The sequence below is a fragment of the Poeciliopsis prolifica genome, unplaced genomic scaffold (assembly GCF_027474105.1).
Source record: "Poeciliopsis prolifica strain line A6 unplaced genomic scaffold, Auburn_PproV2 SCAFFOLD011, whole genome shotgun sequence".
Taxonomy (NCBI): domain Eukaryota; kingdom Metazoa; phylum Chordata; class Actinopteri; order Cyprinodontiformes; family Poeciliidae; genus Poeciliopsis; species Poeciliopsis prolifica.
Genome location: NW_026562386.1, coordinates 2,105,298 through 2,130,171, shown reverse-complemented (window position 1 = coordinate 2,130,171; position 24,874 = coordinate 2,105,298). Strand labels below are relative to the sequence as shown.

The 24,874-nt window shown below is 36.9% G+C and overlaps 1 protein-coding gene across 2 annotated transcripts; it reads right to left on the bottom strand.

The window, feature by feature from the left end:
• Positions 1–12: 12 nt before the first annotated feature.
• hnf4b (hepatic nuclear factor 4, beta) lies at positions 13–21,633 on the bottom strand. 2 transcript variants are annotated; one of them, XM_055036626.1, is made up of 10 exons: positions 21,337–21,633; positions 19,135–19,300; positions 18,152–18,246; positions 16,231–16,337; positions 14,823–14,954; positions 14,569–14,656; positions 14,340–14,492; positions 12,855–13,115; positions 12,665–12,746; positions 13–12,473 (listed from the first exon to the last, which is right to left on the bottom strand). In XM_055036626.1, the coding sequence occupies exons 1-10, from the start codon at positions 21,422–21,424 to the stop codon at positions 12,434–12,436; spliced, it is 1,212 nt and encodes a 403-aa protein (XP_054892601.1). In that variant the 5' UTR covers positions 21,425–21,633; the 3' UTR covers positions 13–12,433. The 2 variants fall into 2 exon arrangements, with proteins under 2 accessions (XP_054892601.1, XP_054892602.1); XM_055036627.1 differs by having other exon boundaries at positions 12,855–13,112.
• Positions 21,634–24,874: the final 3,241 nt, after the last annotated feature.

The following is a 24,874-nucleotide window of genomic DNA, read 5'->3' as shown; positions in this document are numbered from 1 at the left end:
CTGCCAGCAGATATTTCAGTCAGCAACTCCTTAAAAGGAGTGGAGACAGAAAGAATCATCTTTATTGTCAATTTCATATGCCAACATACAGTTTCTATTCAGCAGTGAACTGTAGAATACAGTATATGTACATGCTGTTGCTTCATTTACAGCTTACTGGGAAAGAGTCGAGTTATACTCTAGTAACCCCTCTTACTGCAGGGCTTTTGACAAAGGCAGATGTTCAGATTCAGTTAAGCCCTGGTTGGACAGGACCCTTGACATGTTGCTGATAAACAGCTGTGGAATGACTGTTTTACTCCCATTGTCAGAGAAAATAAAGATTTGTATTCCCATGTAAATCCCCAAATAGCTTTGATGAAAAAAACTTTTTTTCCAGCCTTAGTTTCTTCTGTCTCAAAATGTGCTTTTTATTACAGTGTTTTAGTGGAGGCAAAAGTTGCGAAATATTGGACTTTTGCTTACGCAATCTTTTGTTTACATATTTGAATATTGTCCTAGCTTATACTGTTTCAGCTGTATTAAGTTGAGTTTTTCAGTGTCTTTTGGATTGTTTCTGAAGACACACATTGCCAATCAAGGCTTGTGTTCAAATTTGGAAAGTTACTGAACAACACAACTGTCCAAATCCCAATAAAAACTTTAAAAGATTTAGTCATTATTCTTGACCGTATGAATCAGCACACTTTCATGTCTGAAACACCCAGACACCACATGAAACTAAGTAAGCTGGTCTGGTCATTGAAGTTTCCGATAAATTCATTTAATTATCAAATCTGACTTTTTAGCTGTGTCTACCTACTTTGAAAAACTTCCTACTCGACTCTTGTGACTAAAACCATTGTAGTGGTAAGACTGGTTAAATCCCTGTTTGTTCATAATGCAGGAATAATACTTTGACACTGGAATGTTTTGTTCAAAGTATATACTTTCTTCTACCACTGAAATTAAGGAACATTTTTCTGAAATATTCCATGATTAGTTGTTCAGCTGCACAGTAGAGAAGTTGTTGACTTGAACTAAGAAGGGGTTAAGCATGAAAAGACCCCTTCGTACAGTTTCTGGTTCTGGAAAGATCTAGAGTGGTAAATTACCCAACATTGACTAAACGGGTCATGTAAACCAGCCACTCCCTTCTGACTACAGAATGGGTTTCAAGCCAGAAAACAGCGTTCACGCTTGGATTTCTATCACTGGGAGGCGGTGAGATCTGAGCCTTAGTGAAGTTTTCTGATCTTTCAGCGAAGGCGGTTCTGAGCTGAGGATCTGACCCATTCAAATGTCAGATTTGAAAACTTTTTTTTCTTTTCCCAAACTTTACTCCTCAAACTAGCATAAATCAAGACAAGGTCAGAAGCTTTTGATAAGTTAGACTTTAATGAACGTAGAAAATATTTTTGATTAACCATTTGTTATTTATTTTGACAGAAGCAAATCGTTGACTTTTTATCTTGGCTGACACTATAGAGCCAATTTTAGTTTAAATAGAAATTATATTGCTTTGAGTTTGCAGAAAACATTTATTTGCTAAGATCTTTTGTTGATCTTGGGAGGTCCTCCACAGAATTTAGGACGTGAAAAGGATTTATGTCTGAAAATACCGATTTATTCTCTCTAAACCTTGTAGGACAGTCTGAGATCGACAAATTCTGTGTTTTCATCTACAGAGTAATTATTCTGCAGACGAACATCTCACAGAGGTACAACAGATAACAAGAATAATCTGTTACCAACTAAAACCTCTCCAAACAGAAACCAATGTTTGTTAAGCTAAATACAGACTTTGATGCCCAAATTTTTTCATGTTTTAATGTTTTGTTTTTGAATCACAGTTAAAATATGGCTGATTAGTTGGAAATACTTTCTCAGAATTAATGGGTCTAGACCGCTAAAAAGCTGACTAATGGTCTTCTGGCATATTGACTCTGTTTAGTACAAATTAAAATCCCAAACAAAGAAGACAGGGAAAAAATGAGGATTTATAGTCATTTAATCTCGCTGTGTTTTACAATAACTTAATTTTTCAACACAGTTTTTCTGTGACTGAAATGGATTTTCATGAAGACTAAATAAATCAAGCCTAAATTCTCCTCTGCTGAGCTTTGATGTGGAGTTTTCCATTGTTATTGCGGAAAAGCCATGTGGTGTTTGTGTGCAGTTTGCAAACGGGATCTACAGCCAAGATCTGGGTCACTTGTAAGACATACGGAGCAGAATTCACGCAATAAGGAAGTGATGAAAAAAATAAAATAAAATAGAAGAGCATGTTCAGGAAAGACAGTCCAAGTGGAGGAATTTCTGATTTTTTAAAATAAAATTGATCCTGGACCAACAGAGTAAAAATGTTGTTGATAGTAACGAGTTTTGAGCTGCTTGTTAATCAAACAATTGTTGTAAAAGTAGAAGGAACAGAATGCATAGATTGAAAAAAGACAAACGTTTCACAATGCTGTTTGTCTGATGAGAACATTTACAGTACTGTTCACATTTATGTTTATTTTAAGGATTGTTTCTTGACCAAGCTTTGCTGACCGATTTCGTCCAGGGTCAAAGCCAAAGGGATATGGGATCAATAAAGACAGAAGTCCCAAGATGGAAAAGGAAAGTGAGTGTGTCTCATAAAGTAGTTGATTATTGTGTTTTTTATCATCTCTGGATCACTTGAACAAAATTTCCATGCCAAAACGTTGTTGACACAGCATTCTTCCCTTCTATTGCAACATCTTTTCTGTCCAGTTTAAAAAAAATAAATTTTCTGCTCTAACATAACCACAAAAACGTCTCCAAGATCAACCAGTCTTTGGTAGAAAATGATGCTACTTTTACAAGAGTTATGACTAATGAATGTCTTATTCCCATTAAGCACAAAATGAGAAATCTTCCTTTGACAGCTAAAAATCTCTAAAATCATTGAACAAATGATTAAATGAGATAGTCAAAGCATTCATGGATGTTTTTCTAACAATCCTCCAAGAAAGGAGTCCATCCCTATTGATGTTTACATTTTTTAATTTTGATAGATAATCTGCATATTGTCGTCAGTCTTAGATCCCCCAGAGTTTGTCACGGGCTGGTTTCCTCCTTGGGAATTAGTTTTATTCCTGGAAAAAGAAAGCAGACAGGGAAAGCAAGGAGTCTTCTTCAGGGAAATGATGAGTAATCTTTGTTGATGGAGTGTATTCAGCCAAGTGGGACACAGAAACGCTTCCTGACACTGGAAATATAAACGTGTCATATAGCAGTTGAGGGTATGGTCCCGCAGAAAGTTTTTCTTTCTTTCTTGAGATGCACTATGCTTCTCGGAAAAGCATTTCATGATCCACATGTTGAATGCCTGCAGATTTATTTGATCAGAACCGTGTACCGTGGTATAAAACAGTCCTTAGTTTAGAAGACATTCTCTTCTCCGTGTTCAAATATATTTAAACTTGTGCTAATGTGAAAAAAGTAACGAAAAGCTGCAAGTCTTGTAATCTATTGTGATTTTCAACATTGATCCTCACAGAGGGTCACAATAATTTAGCACATTCCTAACACTCAACCAAGTATTTGAAGGATAGGGTTCAGTTTTGAGTACAAAGTCGGCAATTTGGAAAAATAACTGTTAATTATATGAATACTGGGGTTGCACTAAAACACTTTGATTGAGAAATTAATCATAAATTTAGCTCTGCACAGAAATGCTCAACCATGGGTAGCAATTCTCCAGTCTTTACTTTTTTGTTTTTTTTTTCTCCACAATATACAACTAGCTAAACTTTTCCACTGAACGCTTTGGGATTCCTTGAAGTCAGAAATAGCTCTCTTTCGCAAAGCTGCCTCATTAGCCTAGTATTTGTCTGGCGATAAGTTCATAAAATGCTGCACTGCTACATAAACCGGCTGTCAGAAGCAAAGTGTAAAGATGGAGAAGCTCATTATAGGTGCTGTAACAAAGGCCTCACTCATAGCCCAGTTTGGGAATCTGTCATCACACGGTGAAGATGGCACAAAATCACACACCAGTAATGGATGGTTGCTTCTTTTGTGCCTTTTCTGTCCTCCATGATAAAAAGATGAGACCAATAAGTAGCACAAGAGTTTGTCGGCACTTTGTTCCAAGTGGAACAGCAAGAGAAGCGGAAAGTTCAGAAGAAGTAAACAAAGCCTGAGTGCCAGTGGTATTGTCTGTTTAAAAAGCTCTGCCGACAGACGGCTTGTGTAAGAGCTAAACCAGGAGAAACTCTGGAGCCGCTGGAGAACATTTGATGTATTAAGGTTACAAGGCAAATGCGTACTTCCTTTTCACAACTATACAATAAAAAACAAAACAAAACCCAACACTAATTAATGGAGAAGTATGATTTATTACTGCAGAGGTTTCCTTCGCAGAACTTCATTGGAATCTTTCTGCTGTCAGTTTTTACTACTTGCACTTTAGACAAAACTCTGCACAAATAGGGAATAGTAGGTTTTCTAACGCATTTCAATCTCCTGTGTTGGACTTTTACTCTGAAGAATACTTGATGAAGAAAAAAACAGTAACATTAATACATGTTTTAGATGGATTTTTATCTGCAGTCCCAAAGTTGTAATGGATACTGTCAAGGAATAAATAAGAAAATGGTATCATTTGCTCCTAATATTTTCACTTTATGATTAAGTAATTCTGATTGACCTGGTTAGACTTTTGTGCATTTTGCCATCTTCTGCCAGATGTTATGTGAGCTCTAGTGACAGTGAATGCATATTTGCAATACAACTCCAGTGTAGTAAGCAAATGGGGGAAGAAAAGAAATAAAAAAAAGCTTACTACGAACTTCTTCTCCCTTTTTTGGAGGGTGGAAAGTAAACATTAAAGAGCTCAAGAATTTCTGTTTCCAATGACTCTGGAATACTCTCTTCACATTAACTTGACAATTCTTGTTTCTGAGAAAAAGAGATTCCCCACCTATAGCTACTAACCTCAACTTTGCGTGGCAGCCATTTATTATAAAGAACTGAAAACAGTATGCAGGGCAGATGTGAAGCATCAGTCTGACTTGAAGAAAGAGAATTAAAACAGCTTTTACCTTTTGTTAAAGCATTAGAATTACAGTATATTTTCTGAGAAAAAGTAATAAATTTAGTGTTTGGTGTATTTATTTCTCTAGTGCTGAAGGGTTTTGACTAGGTGACTCTAAGAAGGAGTGCATACTTTGGAAATATTTCTACTTGATTCATGTCTTGTCTGCGATTGTAAGAAAACATTTACCTCTCCTTTAAGTCTTCAATCATTGAGTGATGTTGTAATTTCTCTTCAGTTTGTGAATACATAACTCACTATTTTCTTTTAGAGTTTTCTGATTTAACATAGTTCATTAAGGGGCTGTAACTGCAGGCAGGTGCCATTATTTTTCTTCTCTTCATACAGAGACGATTAATTGTTAGCACTTATGGTTCTTTTGTAATCCTTACATGATTCTCTAATTATGTCACAGTTTATTATTGTTCGAGTCTATGGTTAGAATGGTCTTGCTGCCAGAGTTGTAAGATTGCAAGATTCACGGTTTCTGCACAGATGTTATGCCCAACCATGCCCAATTTTGATGTTGGGCATGGTTGAATTCAATGTAGAGTTTCTCTTCTTCTTCTTTTCTTCTTTATGGGGTTTGGCAAACAACTTTTAGGTGCATCACTGCCACCTTCTAAATTAGGGTATGGATCAGATGCTTTTCCATGTTGAGTTAAACTTTTGGAACCATTTTCAACCAATGACCTGTATCCATCATCACTGACTGATTTGTTATTACCTGTGTTGACAACGAAGAACGTGTGGACGCCGGAATTATGCTAGTTTTAGTAGCAACTTAGTGAAAGTGCAGTGATAGATCTGGACTTAAAATGCTGAAGTGGGCAAAAATATAAGACTGCTTTTGGAATTTAACACTTGGTGCTATCAAAGTGCGCAACCTTTCTGCAACTAATGCACGGATTGAAAGAGCTTCTTTCAATGGCCCTAGAAACCCTGTTGGCCTGCCGCTCCTGTCAAGTTTGATGGACGTGCATTCAGGATCAATCAATCAATAGATGAACTTCAGTTTTTATAGAAATTTGACAGAACCATGTACTGATGTTTTAGTTCAGGAAAGGACTAAAGTTGTGCATTCCAGCCTACAGTCTACTCTGCATCAATGTTTGCACTAAAATTCAAGCGTAGTTATGTAGAAGTAGCTTTTTATAAGTGTGTGTGCTCACCGATTGTGATAAATAGAGTTGTTATGGAGCCTATCTGGAAATATGTTTTTGGAGGCTGTTTGACATTTCACCTTTACTGGCTCTAATCTTCCTGTGGTTGCTGGTTGTTGGTTTGTTGTATTTCTTTTTAAAGGTGATGTTAAATTTCTTGAAATATAGTCATTTTGTGCTTCATGCTCCATGTAGCACTATTGAATGGCATTTTGCTTGTTGTCGCACCTTTTAAATGAGTTTTGGGCTGGAAATAATGATCTGACATTACTAATAGCCATATTCAGTTATTATTGCTACTAAAGTTTTATATTTTGGATTCGATTTCTCATAGTTTCAGATTGATTTGGAAGCCCATTTTATGCTAGTCTCTCTTGCTAAGTTTTCATTTTGCCCCAAGTCTCTCATTTCCTCTGATTAGTTCATCTGGTTCAGTTGTCATTTTCCAGCCCTGTCTTAATATTTAAGCTTTTGGTTGTCATTGTTTCTTGCTGGATTCTTCCATTACGCAGCCTATGCTCTCCATGACCTACTCCTCCTGTGATTTTCCTGAACCTCAAAGTTCTCCATATTGTTCATTATCAAAGAACTCGTTATTTATTTATTTTTTTTATGCCGCTGTTGGTTTTTCTTCACTTTGGTCCCTCACTAACCACTTCATGGCCAACCATTGCTATTTCTGTGTTGCCAATTCGAATTCTTAATACCCCGAGACTGCCTTTCCCATGCTTTAAATGTCATCTGCTGTCATGCTGGCACTGACTCCTCCTGCCAAGACAAATGTCAGACTGAGCATCACAGCCCAAGTTCAAGCTGGTGACGGTGAGTTTGTTGTAGTAGGGCCTGGAAACTCCCTCTGAGCTTCTTCTCACACAGTGGGAATGAATGGGGTCTGGGAAAGGTTTGCTTCCCAGATAAGTTGAGTGTTGGTGCCCTCTTTAAGCGTTTTGGTAGGTTTTACAAAAGAAAAGACACATTCTTTTAGCTAGATTCATTTCCTCATTATTTATTTGAACACAAGACCATACCTTGTTAGTTATTGTTAAACACCTAACATTATTTCTATTTTTGGCTCATGCTGGCATTGTTTTTATGTAGACAAATTACAATTCTAGACAGCTATGATAAATGTATATTTGCTTTTTCTGTGTAATTGTGCAAAAATGTTTTCACTCTATAGGAATGTTTCTCTTTGTGTATCTGGACTTTATTCAACATGGCCTGTTTCTTGTCAAGACGGCCCATTAATTTGTTAGGACTGCATAAAACGCACTCCAGAAATATAGTTTACCGACAATAATAGTAAAGGGTTAAAGGATAGTTGTGTTTGTAATAAAACCTATATTTAAAGCTAGGTTTAGTCTCTGCTCAAAAAGGGGAGTAGCAAAACCAAACTAAAAACAAAAAAACCTGTCTCTCCACAAACCATAATTCATATTTTGGGAGTGGTGGCTGCAGCTTGACGTCTTAGCAAACTGTCTCAGTTACTCAGTGTGGTGTTTTCCTGTTGTAGGGAGTGAAGGGAGATAAAACTGCTGACCAACAGACTCTCCTAACAGGCCTGCTGACGCAATACATCTTCAAGTTGACCTGAAAATGCTACTTTAGTTGGGATGCTTTCCTGGAACCAGTGAGCTCTGTTGAGTGAGAAACAAGTCTCTAGGTGCTGTGGGTGTGAGGGTGTTGTGCAGTTTTTCTCAATGGAAAGAAAGTTGTGGTATTTTAAGATATTTGTGAGATTTCTCTTTCTTAGAAATAGTTGCTCTATTGCTAATATATTTTTTCATTGGCAAAGAATATAATTTATGTTCTTTATCTAATATGCACCAATAAATAAGAAAAAGTCAACACATTTTAAGTCTAAAGCACGTTGTTTATCAGTGTCTGTCTGTTTCTAGCAGTTTCTGTTGGTCCCAGCTGTTGCTTTGCGATGACAGCTGTGGTGCTTTTGTGGGTTTTTCTGTTCTGATGTGCCCTGATGGAGGCCAATCTATCACCTGCTTTCAGTTTCTTGCAAAACACAACAATATAACTGTAACAAGTTCAGCTTGACAATCAACTATTTAACACCTTTCTGCATTTCTTGAAAACTTCTGTTTGATTTTTTTTGCAGTGGTCCTCGACAGCAAATATTTGAACAATAAGCATAACAGACGTTCACTAAAGACATAAGAGTCATGGATTTGTTGGCATGGCTGCTTTTGCAAGTTGATACAAAGGTAAACCTCTTGATGACAAACTTTTAAAATGTATTATTTATTTAATCCCTTAACTTTCTTATGGACGCAGTTTGACATGCAGTTTATTTTTTACTGACGCAGTTTTGTCAATCGTGAAACTGATGCGTGGAGAAATTATAAAAAGTCCAAACATGGGAGACAGGTGACTGATGGATTCAAGAGGCTTTTATCAACATAGAAGAACTGAATGTGCTGCAGAACCCAGACAGACAATAGAAACTTTTTAAAACAGCCAAAATAACATCACTTGAGATTAGACTGAAAGACAAAGTGTATAGATGGAAAAAAAAGAGAGAGGGAAAGACAAGGTTATGCATACACTGTCCAGGTGACAAGACGCAGGTGGAAACAATGAATAATACTGCAAGAACTGAAAAGCCCAGGTACTAAAATAGGAGAAAAGAAACACTCCTAAAATAAAAGAGGAATTGAAGTGAACAATACTTCAACCAAGCAGAATAAACTGAAACTGAAAACCCAGCAACAAAATGATTTGAACACATGCATTTCAGACGATGTGATATAGAAGACTCATGTTGACAACAAAAGCTCTGAGGTGCTCCCTGTAGCTTTGAGGCTCTCATGGAAAAATGTCTAATTGACAAAGATTCAAGTTTGTGGAAAGTTTTTTTTTTCTCTCCACGCTGGAGACTAATTGTCCAATCAGTTTATATACAAGGCAGATGCTGCCCTCAGTGCAGTTTCACCATCTGCAATGCAGCCTCTGGTAGATCCTACAATCTAATGTGGAAGTGTAGAAAATGTGAGATGTGCTAAATATATTGAAGGGACATTTTTTTTAATTACAGCTGAGTGTTATGGAAAAACTTGCACTCTGTCAAACACATGTTTCTGTCTTTTTTGTTTTTTTTGGACAATGTTATATTAAAGGCAAAAGTGTTTCCAAGCCTGGGTTTTCTTTTTGTTTTCTTGGTAGGTGTCCAAAACTCACTGGTAGTCATCTAACATTGGCATCTATTAGTGTTGAAATAGGGCTGGCCATCAAAAGTACGCTGTGCATATTTGCTTAGGGGCAATATTATCAGAGGAAAGCCAGGTTCAACTAAAGTTGCTCTGGGTCTTTATCTTGTATCAGGCAGAAGTTTTAAGTGAGAACAAAAACGATTCAATCCTGTAAAAATTCTGCTTAGCTGTATGACAAACTGAGATACTGATGCTCCTTTCCTCTCCACAGGATCAGGTATCTTCCATTGGGGAAAAAATGAAACCAGTTTGACTCTATGCCTGTTTTCCCATGGAACCCATTCTGTAACAGGAAATTCACCATTAGTTTCTCAATACACTGAGAAACTGTTTGTCTTGATCTATGAATAATTGTCATGAGGACACAACTGTGCATTTTGAAGATATTATGCTTTGCAAAATGATTATCTACTAGTTGATTATTTGAAATTTGTTATGCATCCTTGTGTTTTTCATTCTGCTTGTCTGCAATGGTAGAACTCAAACAGTGGTTGGGTTGCAGTTTTGTCCCAGTGACGTGTCTTTGCGTTGGTGTACACAGGTGCTTTCCGTCCTTTCACTCTTTGCTGACACTCGTCACACAACTGTAAAGCTTTCTAATGCACATATATCATTATGTTGCTCTAAAACACCACAACTACTCATTATATTGTTTGGATTTTGACCCAAATTCTGCACTGTGAAACTCTTGGAAGGCTACAGAAGAGAAAATCAACACACACATCTCTGCCTTGTCTCAGCAAACACAGCTGTTTCACCATGCCTACATCACTCCTCTGTCTGAACTCTCTTGGTCAAACAAACCCAGCAGGTCAGTGCAGTGGTCAGTTTATGTTAAACTCTGCAATCCAAGCACTGATTTGGAGCTCAAAGATTGCTCTGGTTGGCGTTGTTGTCTGTGAACTCTGATGTTGATGTATTTTAATCAAAATCCCCTGCCTGTAAAAATGTCAGCCGACGTTTACAAGTGTATAAATTGTGGCTGCAGTCATTCTTCACTACGGCCAACTGGAAAATACCATAATATAATTATTTCACAGAGATGAGTTTACAATCTAAACTAATTGAGTGAAGCTTGCCCTCCCATATTCTTCCAATTTAACAGCTGTAAACTTCTGTGTTCATGCAAATGTAATCTTAAATGTTTTTAAAATATAAAAGAAGAAATTCTAAAATTATTGACCACCAGATGGGGCTGTAGCTTACATATGACTATTGAAGTAGACAATAGCTACTTCAACTCAATCCAAATAGGGAATGAATAAAAATTCATTCCCTATTTGTTTGTCATGTTTGTCATACTGACAAAAATGTTTGCGAGGCAAACTAGCACAAACTATTCACACAATTTTTATTGGGGTGGAGTAACATTGAGGGGCCAAGCTGACCTTGGACAGGCTGAAGATTAACTTGCATTAATCTTTTAAATGCCTGCACGACAAACAGCTGTGGCTTGTTAGAGTGCATGACCACCATACAATTTTAAATAAGAAATTTGGTGCACTGTACTGTAAAACTGAAATTAGGTCCCCATTGGATCTTTTACCAGAATAACAATCTAAAAGAGTTAGTCCAATCAAATTTTTAATAAAAGACGGGGAGTCATTTTGTATGTTTCTTCAAAATAAAAGCCATACTTCCTCAGTTAGTTTTGCTTTAAGAGATGAATCAACAAGCCTGACCCTCTAATGGGAACTTTTCCAATTTGCAGACATCTTGTAGTAATGCTGTTTAAACCCCAAAAAGGATGCAGTAACCCTAAACAGGATGATGTTTGTGTCTTCACTTTATAACTAGTTTGAAGTTGAAGTGACATTTAAGCTTTTTTCAGTCTTCTTTAGTTGAATGGAACAACATTTATTTGACAGTAAAGCACTTTTTACAGCACTCCTAAAAGAAAGATTTGGTATGTTGTTTTCTTATTCACGTGTGGCTCTTCTTTTAAAGCTTAAATAGCTCCAGTGCCTGCTCTTTTGCATTGCTGCTGAATGATCACAGATCTTATCTGGTCATATTTCTCTGTCTCAATGCAATTTATATAAACTTTAAAAGGCTCATTTTACTTTAAAGGAGCTTTTTTCTTCTAGAATAATGACTACAAACTAAAACTGCTAGCGCCCTGAGCTCAAACTCTCAAATTATGTATTATGATTACCATAGATGTTTGTTCCTCTTTAAAATTGACTTTTTAGAGCTTTATATTATGCTACTATGTTATTCCTTTATCAAAAACATACCTGGAGTGTTGCTTTGATTCTTTCATGCATGTTTGACAAATTCCTGAATATCCTATGGAAACCATTCAAGGGTGCCTAAATGCTTGTTCTCATCAGCCTATTTCCACAAAGCTACATTCGCCAGCCTACTTCCCACCTCGCAGAGCACCCCTTCCCACTCTGCTCCTCAGTGCAGAGTGGGATTTGCTAGCATTTGGTCTGAAGACTCAGATTTCTTCAATTTCTGGACCAAGAGAATTATCTTTGAATAAAGAGAAGTTGTGTTGTCAGTTTTGGGTACATAAAGAGGTAGTTAAGGGAATTTAAAAGTAAACTATTTCCTTGTTGTGTTCATTTATAAAATCAATCTTTTGAAAATGTCAAATAATAGCATTTAGTGCCCTCTGCTGGACACCACACTTCACTTCAGTTCAGTGACTCCAATATCAGAAATACTCTTTTCCTCTCTATTCTTATCAGTTCACTTGTTTGATTGAAACTTCACTTTTCAAATGTATTCAAAACAGTAATATATGTATATATATTTAGAACTTTAGTTCAATAAATGCTAGCTGGAGTAAGCAACTTGTTTATTTCTAGGTGTTTTCGTTTCATTATTGAGTTTGTGGTTGAGTCTCTATATGCCTGCTTGTGTTCCTCTGAAAGCCTTGCACGACTCCTCTCATCCTTCAGTTGAATTGTTGCTCCTTTAGGTGTTTACTTGTAGCGGACATGGACCTCTGGTACAATGTGGGCACATTGGCAGCCTCTCCATGTCTGTACACCTCAGTGCCAGTCTGTGTGGGCAGCAGGACGACGGCAAGACCTGACAGAAAAATCATCAGTCACAGCTTTTAGTGTTGAGTTCAGTGTTAAGTAACCACAAATGTCAGAAAATACTTATATAGAAGAAGGCATATTTGTTATGTTGATATTTAAACGGTGAATTTAACTAGACTATTGGACAAAATAAAATTATCACCTATTGTTTCCATTTAATTGCTAAGAGATACTTACAAGTTGAAGCACGGGAGCTCAGAGGTGAAGGTGGCAGGAGAAGCTCTGAGGTCATTCTGACGCTCACAGTTCAGGATGCTGCCTAAAAGTCGAAGGAAACATTCGTAACAAATCCAACTGTAAGTGAAGACCTCCGTTCATTTGAGAAATTTTAGTATTAATTTTATAATTATAGTGCTTTTTTTCCTACCGGCACTCTGCCCTTGGTTTGTTGCCGTTCCCTCTCCAAGCAGCATCTCCTGCAGCAGGCTGTCCAGTCTGGCTTCACCGAGCAGCTTCGCCAAATGGAGCGTTTCCACCATCTGCCAGGAAACACTCTGCAGAGCAGGAAGAGTCAGCAGAAGTTCTCCTAGCCTTCCTCTCTGATCACATGTCACTTCCTCTAGTAGAACGTGGGCCTGGAGACGCAAGTATCGGACCACCTGAGGGTTCTCCAGGCTTGGACAGTCTGCTGGAGAAAATACCAGGATAGTTAAACTTAGGTGTAATAAGAGATTTAAGCAAAAAAGAAAAAAAATGATTTTTATAGAACTACTTTAAAAGTTTAACTTGCTAAGGTTCACACAAACATGTAATTTGAGAATTCAACTTTGAGAGCTTTTTCTACAGGTCTCCTTAAAATGTCAGACCAGTCAAAATAACATCATGATCCAGTTGATTCAAGATGTAAATATTATCTTAACATCCAAGTGCTTTCACAGATTGAGAATATCAGAAAGTTGTAAATGAATCCAATTTTATTTTTGTCAAATCTTGAGATTTTATTCAATAGAATGATTGAAAGTGATAACAGACCCAGCTTCATAAGATGCTTACATTTAAGACCAACCAAGAAACAGACAATCTCTTAAAATATAATGAAACAATCTTAAAGGAGCAGTAATTTGATAGAGTGGTTTTATTTGTATTTTATTAAAAGGTCATGCCCAATTTTTAATACATTCTCAATAATCAGTAGAATTAATGTGTGTCAGATACTTATTAGCAGTATTTAATTGACTGTTAATAAGTGGTGGATCTCATCTTATTGAACAATGCATTTATTACTTATAGTCACTATTTTCTGCTAAATTTTCAATTATCTCTAAATATAGTTGTGTTGCACATAAATAAATCCAAATCCCGAGAATTACACAAAAGTGTCCTTTACTTTGATATAAATGGAAAAGATTGTTCAATAGAAAGATCAAAACTGTCTCCAGTTGCAAATCAGTGGAATATATTTTATATTTGTGAACAATGTTAAAAGATTTTCTAAAAGCTTATCAGTAAATCTACACACACAGTTTAGTGTTATCCTGCTGTGAGGTTTATGAATTAAGGGATGATATGTTTAAATCATTGCCACAGAAGAACTTTGTTGAACAAAGAGAAATCTTTGTGGCAATTCGTTCGTCGTTCTTTGGGTCTTCACTCTGCTTCTACCCCAAGGACCTCAGATCAGCATGTCATTAATCTCAGCAGGCAGCCAAATCTGCCTGAAAGTCAAGAACTTCAATATACCCAAATGTTTTACTCCTAAAATCCAGTTTAGCCACACCACTCAGAAGGATATCTGGGGAAAAATGGCAAGAATATAAATAGACCTGAACTGATAATGAATTCAGTTCTTGTGATGCCACAGAAAGTTTTGGTAGATAAATTATAACACAGATTTAGAGAGGTATGGCCTGACCTGGGGCAAAGAAAACTATGGCTCTGAGGCAAGCAAACTCTTTGTCTGTGATGTCCAGTTCCCTGAGAGGCTTGACGAGCTCCTCCTGGATTCTGATAGCCACTCTGGACATTTCCAACTCAGCTCTTCTCAGGGGAATCACAAAGTCGTTGCCTGATTAAGAAAACAAAACATGCATAATTGGAACAATTTTTGCAGAAATGGATGGTGTTCAAACAGGTTATTTTACCTAAAAGAATGACGTCACTATAAGGTAGCGATCGTCTTGCTGCCCCCAGAATCAGATGTTCAGCAGAATGGGTTCGTAGAAGAGTTACCTACAAATGGACATATATGTAGGTTTTATATCTTAAATGGAAGCTGCTGTAATTTGGTGATTCACTGAGCCTGTAAGCGAAGCCATTGTTTATTGATTCTGCTTCATATATATGTACAGCATCTTTTAGTATCAAAGCACTTTGAATAAACGAAAGCTCTTCTCACCCTGTCATCTATGTGAAGGCTGCAAAACTCTGGGATATGTTTGGCCCATTCCACCAGCAGGAGGAGCTGTTGCTTCATTGATTCAAACACGTCTCCCACACAGGCTGTTTTCTTGGGGCTGATATTATGACTCTGAGGTGAGAACAGAACTAGAAGCTAAGAACAAAAAGCAGCCCTGCACAATGCAACAGTGGTCAAGGGGTCTAACACTTACGCAAGTACAGCAGCTTTATTTTTAATATAATTTTATTTCAATCTTTTCAAAATCTGCTTTCTTGCTCAAGTAGAAAATAAAAACAGACGCCAGAGAATGTCAACTTCCTTTAAACTTTTTCTCATTAAAAACACGGCAAAATCCACATAGTTTTTCAATTGAACACATTGTACAATACAATCTTTTAAATTGCCATCTAATGCCCAATGAATTGTTCTTATTAAATTAAATCACTTTAAAGTTAATTAAGGTTTGCTTGATTCAGTGCCATTTATTTCCATTCATTCCCTATTTGGATTGAGTTGAGCATTGATTTAATTGGTTTGAGTAGGAGAACTGTGACGGCAGGAGATTTTAGGATATAAAAATAGTCAAATCCAGGCTTTACTTACAAATGGGACGAGCTACCATTTGCAAGTGCTTCAATTCCAATGGTAAATATGGATTTAGAATAACCTACAATACAAGTTATCTAATTAAAATGAGCTTTTGTTGAGTTGATAGAAATATTTCAGTGATTTCTTTTTTTGTTCTGTCAGTGGGCAAACAAGCCTGCAGAAGAATCAGTTTAACCTGGTCTAAGTGGGAAAAAGTTTGACCATGAGCTGACTGGTGTTTCTCTTAGCATGTCATGCTACATTGTCATCTTCCTACAGTAACCCAGAACAGAGAGACAGAAAACAAAGATCGTCTTTCACACCATAAGCTCCTTTCACACATACATTGATAATAATGACAATAAAAGAAAGTGTTTGCTTTACATGTAGATTTTTGTTAAAAATGTTGCATTCCTCAAATGATATTTGGTATTTAAGAAAACTGCTTGTATTCTTCAAAATCAACCTTCAGGGTTTCTAGTTGTTTTCCCCCCCCTATGCATTCCTTTTGAATGTTAAAAACACATATCTGGTTGTTATTATGTACTTGAAGGCAAAAGATCTCAATGCCAGACCTCTTGGTACATCAAATGGGCCATGATTAGAAGAGGTCCCTGTGCAATTTTGTCCTTTAGTTCAATTAGGAGTAACTAAATCCAACCCGAGGAGAGTCTGTCTAAAATGTAATCCAAGATTTTTTCATCTCTGACCTTCACCTAAGTTATTCTCAGAAACAGAAAGGGATCATTTTGCAGTCACGAATAGGGAAGTATCAGTATTCATCACAGATAATCTGAGAGCCTAAGCAGTGTGTTACCTGTTGCACGCTGTTCTCCGCCTGCAGCAACACGTTGATGGACAGAGTTCCTACTGGTTGTCCCTTGACTCTGTGGGGGTTGATGCAGTCTCTCTCATTCTGAACAGCTGGATATCAAAACAAGGAGAGTTTCTTAAGAAAAGTTCATTAGTTCCTTCATATATAGCCTCTGTCTTCCACACCCTGTAAAAGAAGCTTCCTTATTGAACTTTGTCTATCCTCAGGTTACACTAAGATGCTGTTGATTCTGGGTAATAACATAAACCACAAAAGTAAAGTTCTTCCTTTTATAAAACTACTCAATTTTTTCTTCTAGCAGGTCATATATACGCTGTTGTGCATTATTACAGCCTGCCAGGTTTGTGTGAGACAGCTGTCATTATTTTTGAACAAAACAGATATCACTACTATGTGTGAACTCAGGCAACAGCATTGCTTGCAGCAACAAGGTCTTGGGTTCAAATCTAGACCTGGAGTCAAGTTTGCATGTTCTCCCAATGCAGTACTCTGGCCTTTCCCCAGTTCAGAAATATGCATGTTGGGATAACATCTCTAATAGGATGAGTGTCTGTGTGTGTGCATTGTTGTTTGTAGTGTATGTTTTTATTTTATTTTTGCTCTGCATGTCCAGCAGATACTCTACCTCTCATCCAACAAGCGATAAAGATGGACACCACCCCAACCCTGCCATTGTAAGCTGGTATAAATGATGAATCGACAAATAGCTGTTCACTTCCAGAAAACTGACAGAAATTTGTAACTGCAATGTCACTCAGTTGGTATAATTAGCCAGGTGATTTCTAGACTCTTGGGATCAGTTGACTGGACGTCTGTTGAATTACATCAGACACTTTAAAGGTGGTGAATAGACATGCAATTACATAGTTTTTGTTTTGTTATTATTTTTTAGAATTAAATTTCACTTTGACATTGTTTATTGAAATGATGCAACGTAAAGGGGTGAATACTTTTTATAGAAACTGTAAGATATTAAACAGTTATGATTATGCTTCACATAGTAGCGGATAGTGTTTGAATCAAGTTCTGATGTGTAATTGTTTTAAACATGTCGTCTTCAACAGCTAATTACATAAGCTCCTGCTGCTCTTGAAGCAATATCATATTTCTTGATTACTTTTTATGTACAGTTCATTATAAACAGCACTCTGAATGGCCTCAGACTGATTTCAGTGAGTCTACAAAGTCAAACACACAACGTCATCCCACAGTAATCATTCATCAGAGGCTTAGAAAACACATTAATCAAGCTACATGTGAAAGTAAATGAGCTGTTGGCCACCTTTGAGCCTTACTGACAGTTTCTATTTAATTCTAAAGGATTTTTTGCGGGTCAGCAGTTAAGTCCAGATTTTGAGCAAATGGTTACAACATGCTCAGAGGTGAAGTATAAAACTCCGCCATGCTGGAGACTTGTGTATTGCTTTTACCACAGCTGTGCTTCGAGCTTAACTCAGAAGTAATGTTGCAGCATGTTATGGAAATCAGGCAAATTAGAGAAGTACAGATTTAAATTTTTGCCTCTGGCCTTCACTTCAGAGTGCTGGGAAAACATTATTCCGGAAAATGCAAACCAAATATTAGTCCATGCTAAGGAATTTTAATTATTCATGCGTGGAGAATAGACCTTTTCTCTCTGCATATGTGTCAGTCGGTGAAAGACGAGGCTGATTATATGCAATGCGCACAAGCACACTGACAAAGATGAACAATAACATGTTAAAGATCAAAACGTTTTCCTTTTGTTCAGTTGAAACAAATCTTAATTGATTTAAACACACACATTTAAACAAGGGAATTATAATAGGAAACAATTATGCAAGCTTTTGTGGTTTAATTAAAATGTGCTGTCTGAATACTGAAGGCAATTTGTCTATTTTCTTTTTTAAAAAGAAGTTCTGACCTTCCTTTCTCATTCCCGCCTTGAAACATTTCCGCAGTCTGCAGTAACGACACTGGTTCCTTTTGTCTTTGTCCACAACACACTGCCGGTTGAACCTGAAATTGTTGAAACATGTGTGCATATTTAGAGTTGTTACAAGTGAAGACAACGGCATTCTCATGTCAATTCAGTTAATTTATATAGAGCAGATTCATTTTACAAGACACTTTATAAATTAATCAAGGTAACAATTGTGGCATCAATTGGTTAAAAAAACAAACAAAGTTTGATTTAAGAAAATCAGAAAGCTTTCATTGAGTTGTCAACTTCCCATGCTTTGGATAGTCCTGTGCTGTACTATAGGATCACAAGGAAAAACAGTAACTGCTTCTACATGATGGCCATATCAACTACATTGAAAAGATGAAATCTTTGTTTGGGATGAGATGAAATCTATGTTTGGATATTTGAGCTACGCAAATAAACCCTTTTGTCTGTTTATTACACGTACATACGTACATATACACGTACGTATGTCTGAGCTATTTCTGTGTACGGATGGCTCAAACATAGTGTGTTCCATCTCCCATTTCTCCAAGTGTTATATTAAAGCAGCTTTGGTCATGGAGAGTATGAGTTTATTTGATTTTATGGGTTTATATTTTCAATTATTCACAATTTCTCTAGGGTTCATGTATGCCTCTGTTCTTTCAGGGCTACTTATGTAATCAGCTCCATTAAAAATATAGAGACCGCTTGGATGTTGTACAATGACACTTTAGTTTTTACTTTCAAAGTCTCCAACATTCACTCCAGTGACATCAGCTTTGACACTTTATTAAACTTAACCAGTTTCCTCCTGGAGCCACTAAAGCCTTTATGAAACTTTTATAGCATATGAAGTGGGGCTCCCCGACTCCTCCAATCAGAGTTTGACATGGTTTCACAGAGGATATTCTGGGTTTTCTGCAGCAAAGCAAACATTTTGGTGTGATGAAACTTACCTGCAGTTGTAAGTTTGGTTGCTGCGAATGCTCCTCCTGAAGAATCCCTTGCAGCCATCACAGCTAGATGCACCATAGTGTTTACCCGTGGCTCTGTCTGCACATATGAAGCAATGACTCCCACCACCATAGGACTGGGAAGCTGACAATAGGGACTCTGGTGTATCTGCAGATCATAAGATAAGAGAGAAAAACAATTCCAAGCTAATGATTGAGCTACTTATAGTAAATATGCCTAAGGGAGAAAAACAAAACAACTTTGCTCCAGAGGCATTTCTGTCACAACCTCCTGAGAACATCAGGAGTCTGTTTGGTGTTAAAACCAAACAAATTCCAGGATGGAGATAATATCTCTTAATCCCCCTCATCAATTAGGGCACATTATTTCTGATCTCCCCTCTGTGGAAACCAACACCTGTATGCAGGACACCAGAATCACCTGGCCGTTGTTTTATCGTCCAGTTTGGTTGAGTGTGATGATATTAAAAGCAGGGTTATACAGTTTGAAGACTTTTCACTGCTTTCAGTGTGAATGCCAAGGGCCCTCTGAGGAGCTCTGCCAGTTATTACTCAGGAGGAGAAGGAAACTCCCCATTTAATTAAAACAGCTAGAGGTCAATGTGAAGCAAAGTCCAGCACTCTCCTTTGGCTAATTTTACTACGGGCAGGCAGACCTCCCTTCCATGTTGCTCTGAAGCGCACGCTGCCAGTGTTTGACTGCTGCTGTGGAGTCTTTACAGACCCCAGGCAATAATGTCTGCAAATTGCACACTTCGTTTAAGCAGATGAGGCAGCTGGGGATTACGATTTAACAAGGAAAAGGCTTTCTGTGGTCAAAGATCAGTTAGATTGAATTAAGAGATTAGAATACGTTCGCCTCGCAGTTATATGGATTTGAAGAGCAGCCTGGTGATAAAAGCATTCCACTTAAGACAGAAGAGAAAGAGCCTGATTCAGCTCCGCACAGGCTTAATTGGAAGAAGGATTTTCAGATCATTGAAGATTTATGAAATGTAAACTAATATTGACTTGAAATCACATGTTGATGTGTAATGAATTTTGCCTTGCAAAACATTCATAGACCTGAAACTTTTTGCCACGTCTCAGTCTCAAACTTGGTTGTTATTATTTTATATGATGGACAAACACAAATTAGCGTATAATTGCAGTGGGGGAAAATTTTATTTATTTATTTTTTTCACAGCTAAAGAGTGTTGTTAGCATATGAAATTAGCCACTCAACTAACTGCATTCATACATCACCTAATCAGTGAATAAAATCCGCATTTGTGTGCAATTTTACGAGACCATTTACAGCTTCTCTGTGGAAACTCCATGAAGACCACAGAAACACAGCAAGCAGGCCATGTCAGATGAAATGGGCATGCTCATGCATGCAGAATGCAGCAGTGAGGAAAACAACACGTCACACTGAACACAGCATCCCCACCGTGAAACACGGTGTTGGCAGCATAAACTTGCAGAAATACTTTTCAACAGCAGGACAGAGAAACGGCTTTGAGACGCCAGGGCGATAAATGAGACAATATTTGAAGAGAACTTGTTAAATTTGTGATAAAAGCTTTAAACATACAGCCGACGCTACAGTGGGATAGACTGAATCATATTAGTGTGTTCAAAAACCCCAATGAACAGACACAAATTCAAAGGAGAATATCTGGAAAGATTTGAAAATTAACTTCTCGGTCATCTATTTTGCAAAGGTGTATTGGCAAAATGTGCATTTTCTAGTTGTGCAAAGGTGGTGCAGTCCTTCCAATAGACAGTTTCATCTGTACTTGCAAAGTGAGGCTCTACAAAGTTTTGACTGAGGAGGCTTTAGTCTGAATACACCTGCAACAATTTGTTTTGAACAATGTATTCTTTTCACCTCAAATTTGTAATCATAAATTACATTGCGTTGGTCTGTAATACAAATTTCTAACAAAATGCATCGCTTGTGGCTGCAAGGTGAGGAAAATTTGAAAAAAAAAAGTTTGAATATTTTGTCACCAACTGATTTGTAAGTGTTCTGCATATTTCAAGCAAAAGCACAAACTAGATTTTACCTGTGAGTAGAAATGCTCTAGGCTCGATTGTGTATTGCAGCGAAGAATATTGATAGTAAACATGGTTCTGTGTAGAAACTCCAACTGAGAAAACTCAGGAAGTTTACACGTTTGTCTAGATAAATGATCATACCTGTTGCATTTCCTGGTAATGGAATCAGCAGGGAACTGTTAAAGTCTTCAGTGGCTGCTGCAAGAATGACTGTCCCAGGAAGCTTCATGGTTCAGATGGTTTGATGGGTTTCAAGCCTGATCTGCAAAACTCGACCAGCGTCAGAGAGGTTATTCACTCAGTTCAGTGCCTCTTTCTCACAGGTCTTAATCATCAAATCAGGCTCTTTCCTTTATTTTTTTAATCTTCTGAGGGAGCATCTCGACCTATAGTGCGACTCCAAATGTTCTTTTGCCGAACTGAGAAGCTTCCTCTGCGATGTCCTGCTTTCATTGACCTTAGTGCTGAAATTTGGTCTGTTTACTTTTTTTCTCATCAGTTGCACAAATAAAGGGGAAAGTTCGAAGACAGATAAGAGTTGCCATGAGGACAAGGAGCAGATAAACATATGTGACAAAGAGCCGTCGGTGGTATGAGGCAACTCGACGACTCTTGGTCTTTTTTGTTGTTGTTGTTGTTTTTTGCTGTAGGATTTTAAAACATCAATAGAGTCAAACAAGCATCCAAAGGTTGCCTACTGGGATGTTTTCTTTTATTGAATTTTAGCTGAAAATCTTACTGGGATTCTCTTCGCTTGAGCAATCAATATCACACTCAGGAGCTTTTTTTACACAAACAAACAAATATGGCATTAGACTGTTGAGAAGAGCGTTTGTGATGTCTGATTAACCTTTTTGTTTTATCTCTGAGGAATGACAAAATGCCTCCTTGCAGGGGGTGCACGTGACATTTGTTTAAAGTGGATAGCTTTCTCTTTTTCTTCCACTGATAAAGGTATTTTAGCTCCATGATAGTGAAAAGCTTTTGTTAATCTTGACTCATAAGCACATCTTTGCTCGAATTGATCAACACAGGAGTCTCTGGCTGCTGTGATTCAAGCAACTCGTCTTTTTTTCTCAAATTTGAGATGCATGATTACAACTACAAAAATACTTTAGATTGCAGGCTAAGACAGGTGTATATAATGCAGTTGTAGTTATTTTTGCTGCTGTGATGGAAGGGATCTTTATGGCATTTAAAAACTGGCTATATAAAAAACAATTTTTTAATTGCATGAAAACAGTCAAATAATTTTCATTAAGCTTCAGCAAAGAATTAACAAATTTTAAGATTCATTTAAAAATGAAAAGCTCGGCAAAACCCAAAATATTGCATCAATAGAAATATCATTTATTTAGTGAAAAGCAAATGAAAACAAGAAAGTTTAACAGACTGATCTCTCTTTTATTTTTTTTTTTATTTTGATTTTTTTCCTCACAAATTATAACAAATTATATGTCACTCCACATATGAGCTTCCCAAGTGATGAAATCCATCATACTTTAGTATAATAGGATTTCCTGGGTGAGTGGTACTCTTTCCTTCAATGTCATGCTAGGCTGCAGGTCAGACCTCCCCTGGCAGTGGCTCAGGCAGTCGAGCTTTATTTAGGTGATTGATAGATCGTAAAAACCACCAAGTCATAAGAGCGCCGCAAAATGGGAGCCTCTGGTCTGTGAGGTTCTATCAACGAAGAAATAAAGTGACCCATGAATACTGATTGTCTAGCTTTTAGCATCCAAAACACACCAGACTAAAAATGTACGTTATATTGTGATATCTGGAGTCTGAGTTCAAAACACAGATATTTTCAGCTCCTACAGATTGAATGTCTGAGTTGTTTTTACTCAGTTCAACACTCCTCACTTAAAACAAAAAGAGCTCTGTTTCATCCAGTTTCTAATTTTCCAAATTAATTTCCCCAAAAAGCAAAAAATAAGTCTAAATTTGTCCGCTAGGGGGAGACAGAGTACACTTTATGCATCCAAATTTGTCTCTGTTTTACAACTATTTTCTGATCTGATCTGAAGAATTTAGGGTTTATTATCTCTACACACAGCTGAGGTACAATTATTTATACCCATAGTTGATTGAGATTTGACTCCTTTTGATTTGATCTACATGTTTCTCCAGACAGGAAGTAGTGTTTTATGTCTCCCCAAGTTTCCTATCTCAACTTGAAGCTTCTCTGAGCGATTATAAAACAATTTAACATCAACAGTGTGCTCATCATTTCCAAAAGAAAGTAAAACAGAGAAAAAGGAAATTAGTTTATTTCCAAAGAAGCAGATTACATGATGCACAAACTTAATCAAAATTAAATAATCAACTAAGAAATTGCAGATAAAAGTTGATAGATTAAAATTGTCTAACATGTACAGAAACCAAAAGTCATTAGAAGTAGAACTTCACAGTAAAATAGGACAAAAATTCTCATCAGCTTTTATGAAAATCCACTGGGTCTATAGAGCTGATAAATGAAGACAATTCCCGAATTTTATTCTAACTTCCCAACATTTTTATATAAAATGAAACTAACAAATAAAATATCTTTTAGAAAAGATATTTCGAGCTTGTGACCTCTGTCCTTCTGGAAAGCATATTTACAATAACTAATGTTGATTTCTTACCAGAAGATTCACAATTTGGTCAATTATGCAAACAAACTGTGATCAAATGTCCAACCAAAATTTTGCATACAGGCTGTATAATGTCAAAGTTCTTGGGGCAACCTGTCCAGGTCCTCTTCATGTTAATTTCAACAAATCCAAAATACATTCAAAAGCATTCAAAAGTGTTTTCCTTCTTAAGCTCTTATTACATTGTTATACATGTAACTAATTTAACCTGGAAATAAAAATTTGAAAGTGCCTATGTCTTTTCCAGATTGACCCATGCAAGCCGTAAATGGCCGACATAAATTTCGTCTTTGTTACTCCCTGACTTGGATTTTACATCGTTGCTAAGAGTTCAAGGCTCTCAGCCAAAAAGATAGAACATCAAAGTTGGACAGAAGACGGGAAAAAAAACATGCATTAATGAGGAAACAGAACAGGGTAACGTTATGAAAATGTTGCAATAGATGGCAAATTGATGTAAGAAAGGATCCAAAATGCAGAAGGCATCATTGATTTCTTGCAAAGAGCCAAAATACCCAATTACTCACACTTGCACACACAAGTCCTTGGACTGTAAGAGGAAACTAATAAGGAAACAACAAAGAAAAAAAAAGAAGAATAAAGAAAAAGAGAAGCCCACATGTTTATGCAAATAAAGTTTTGGCTAAAATTGAAACAATGACTCTGAGCTGTAAGGTGACCAACACATCTACAAATTTCCCTTAAAGTCCTGATTAAGGGAAAAGACAAATTGGATGAAGGTGATTAATTAACAAAAAAGAAAACTGAACTTGACACAAAGACACTTCTAACCAATAGAAAAAGAATGAACTCTGATCTAAGGGAAATGGCACCAAATGTACAAAGAACAGAAATCAAAAATATAAAAGTCATATAGCAATAACCAACAACTTATTTGACAATAACAATAACAATAATAAGAGTTAATTATAATCAATAGAAACAAAAGAAACCAAAACAAACATGTTGAACACAACTGATGAGGAGTTTAAAGTCTTTGTGGAGGGTTTGACATTCATTTGTTTCGTTCGGAGCATCAA

What these genes read in the sequence shown, in the direction of transcription:
- hnf4b (XM_055036626.1), bottom strand. Translation starts at nt 21,424, where the DNA reads ATGAAGCTTCCTGGGACAGTCATTCTTGCAGCAGCCACTGAAGACTTT. An exon ending in GGCGGGAATGAGAAAGGAAG is followed by an intron (nt 16,338 to 18,151) that starts GTCAGAACTTCT and finishes TTTGATATCCAG; the next exon opens with CTGTTCAGAATGAGAGAGAC. An exon ending in AAACCAAGGGCAGAGTGCCG is followed by an intron (nt 12,747 to 12,854) that starts GTAGGAAAAAAA and finishes TTCGACTTTTAG; the next exon opens with GCAGCATCCTGAACTGTGAG.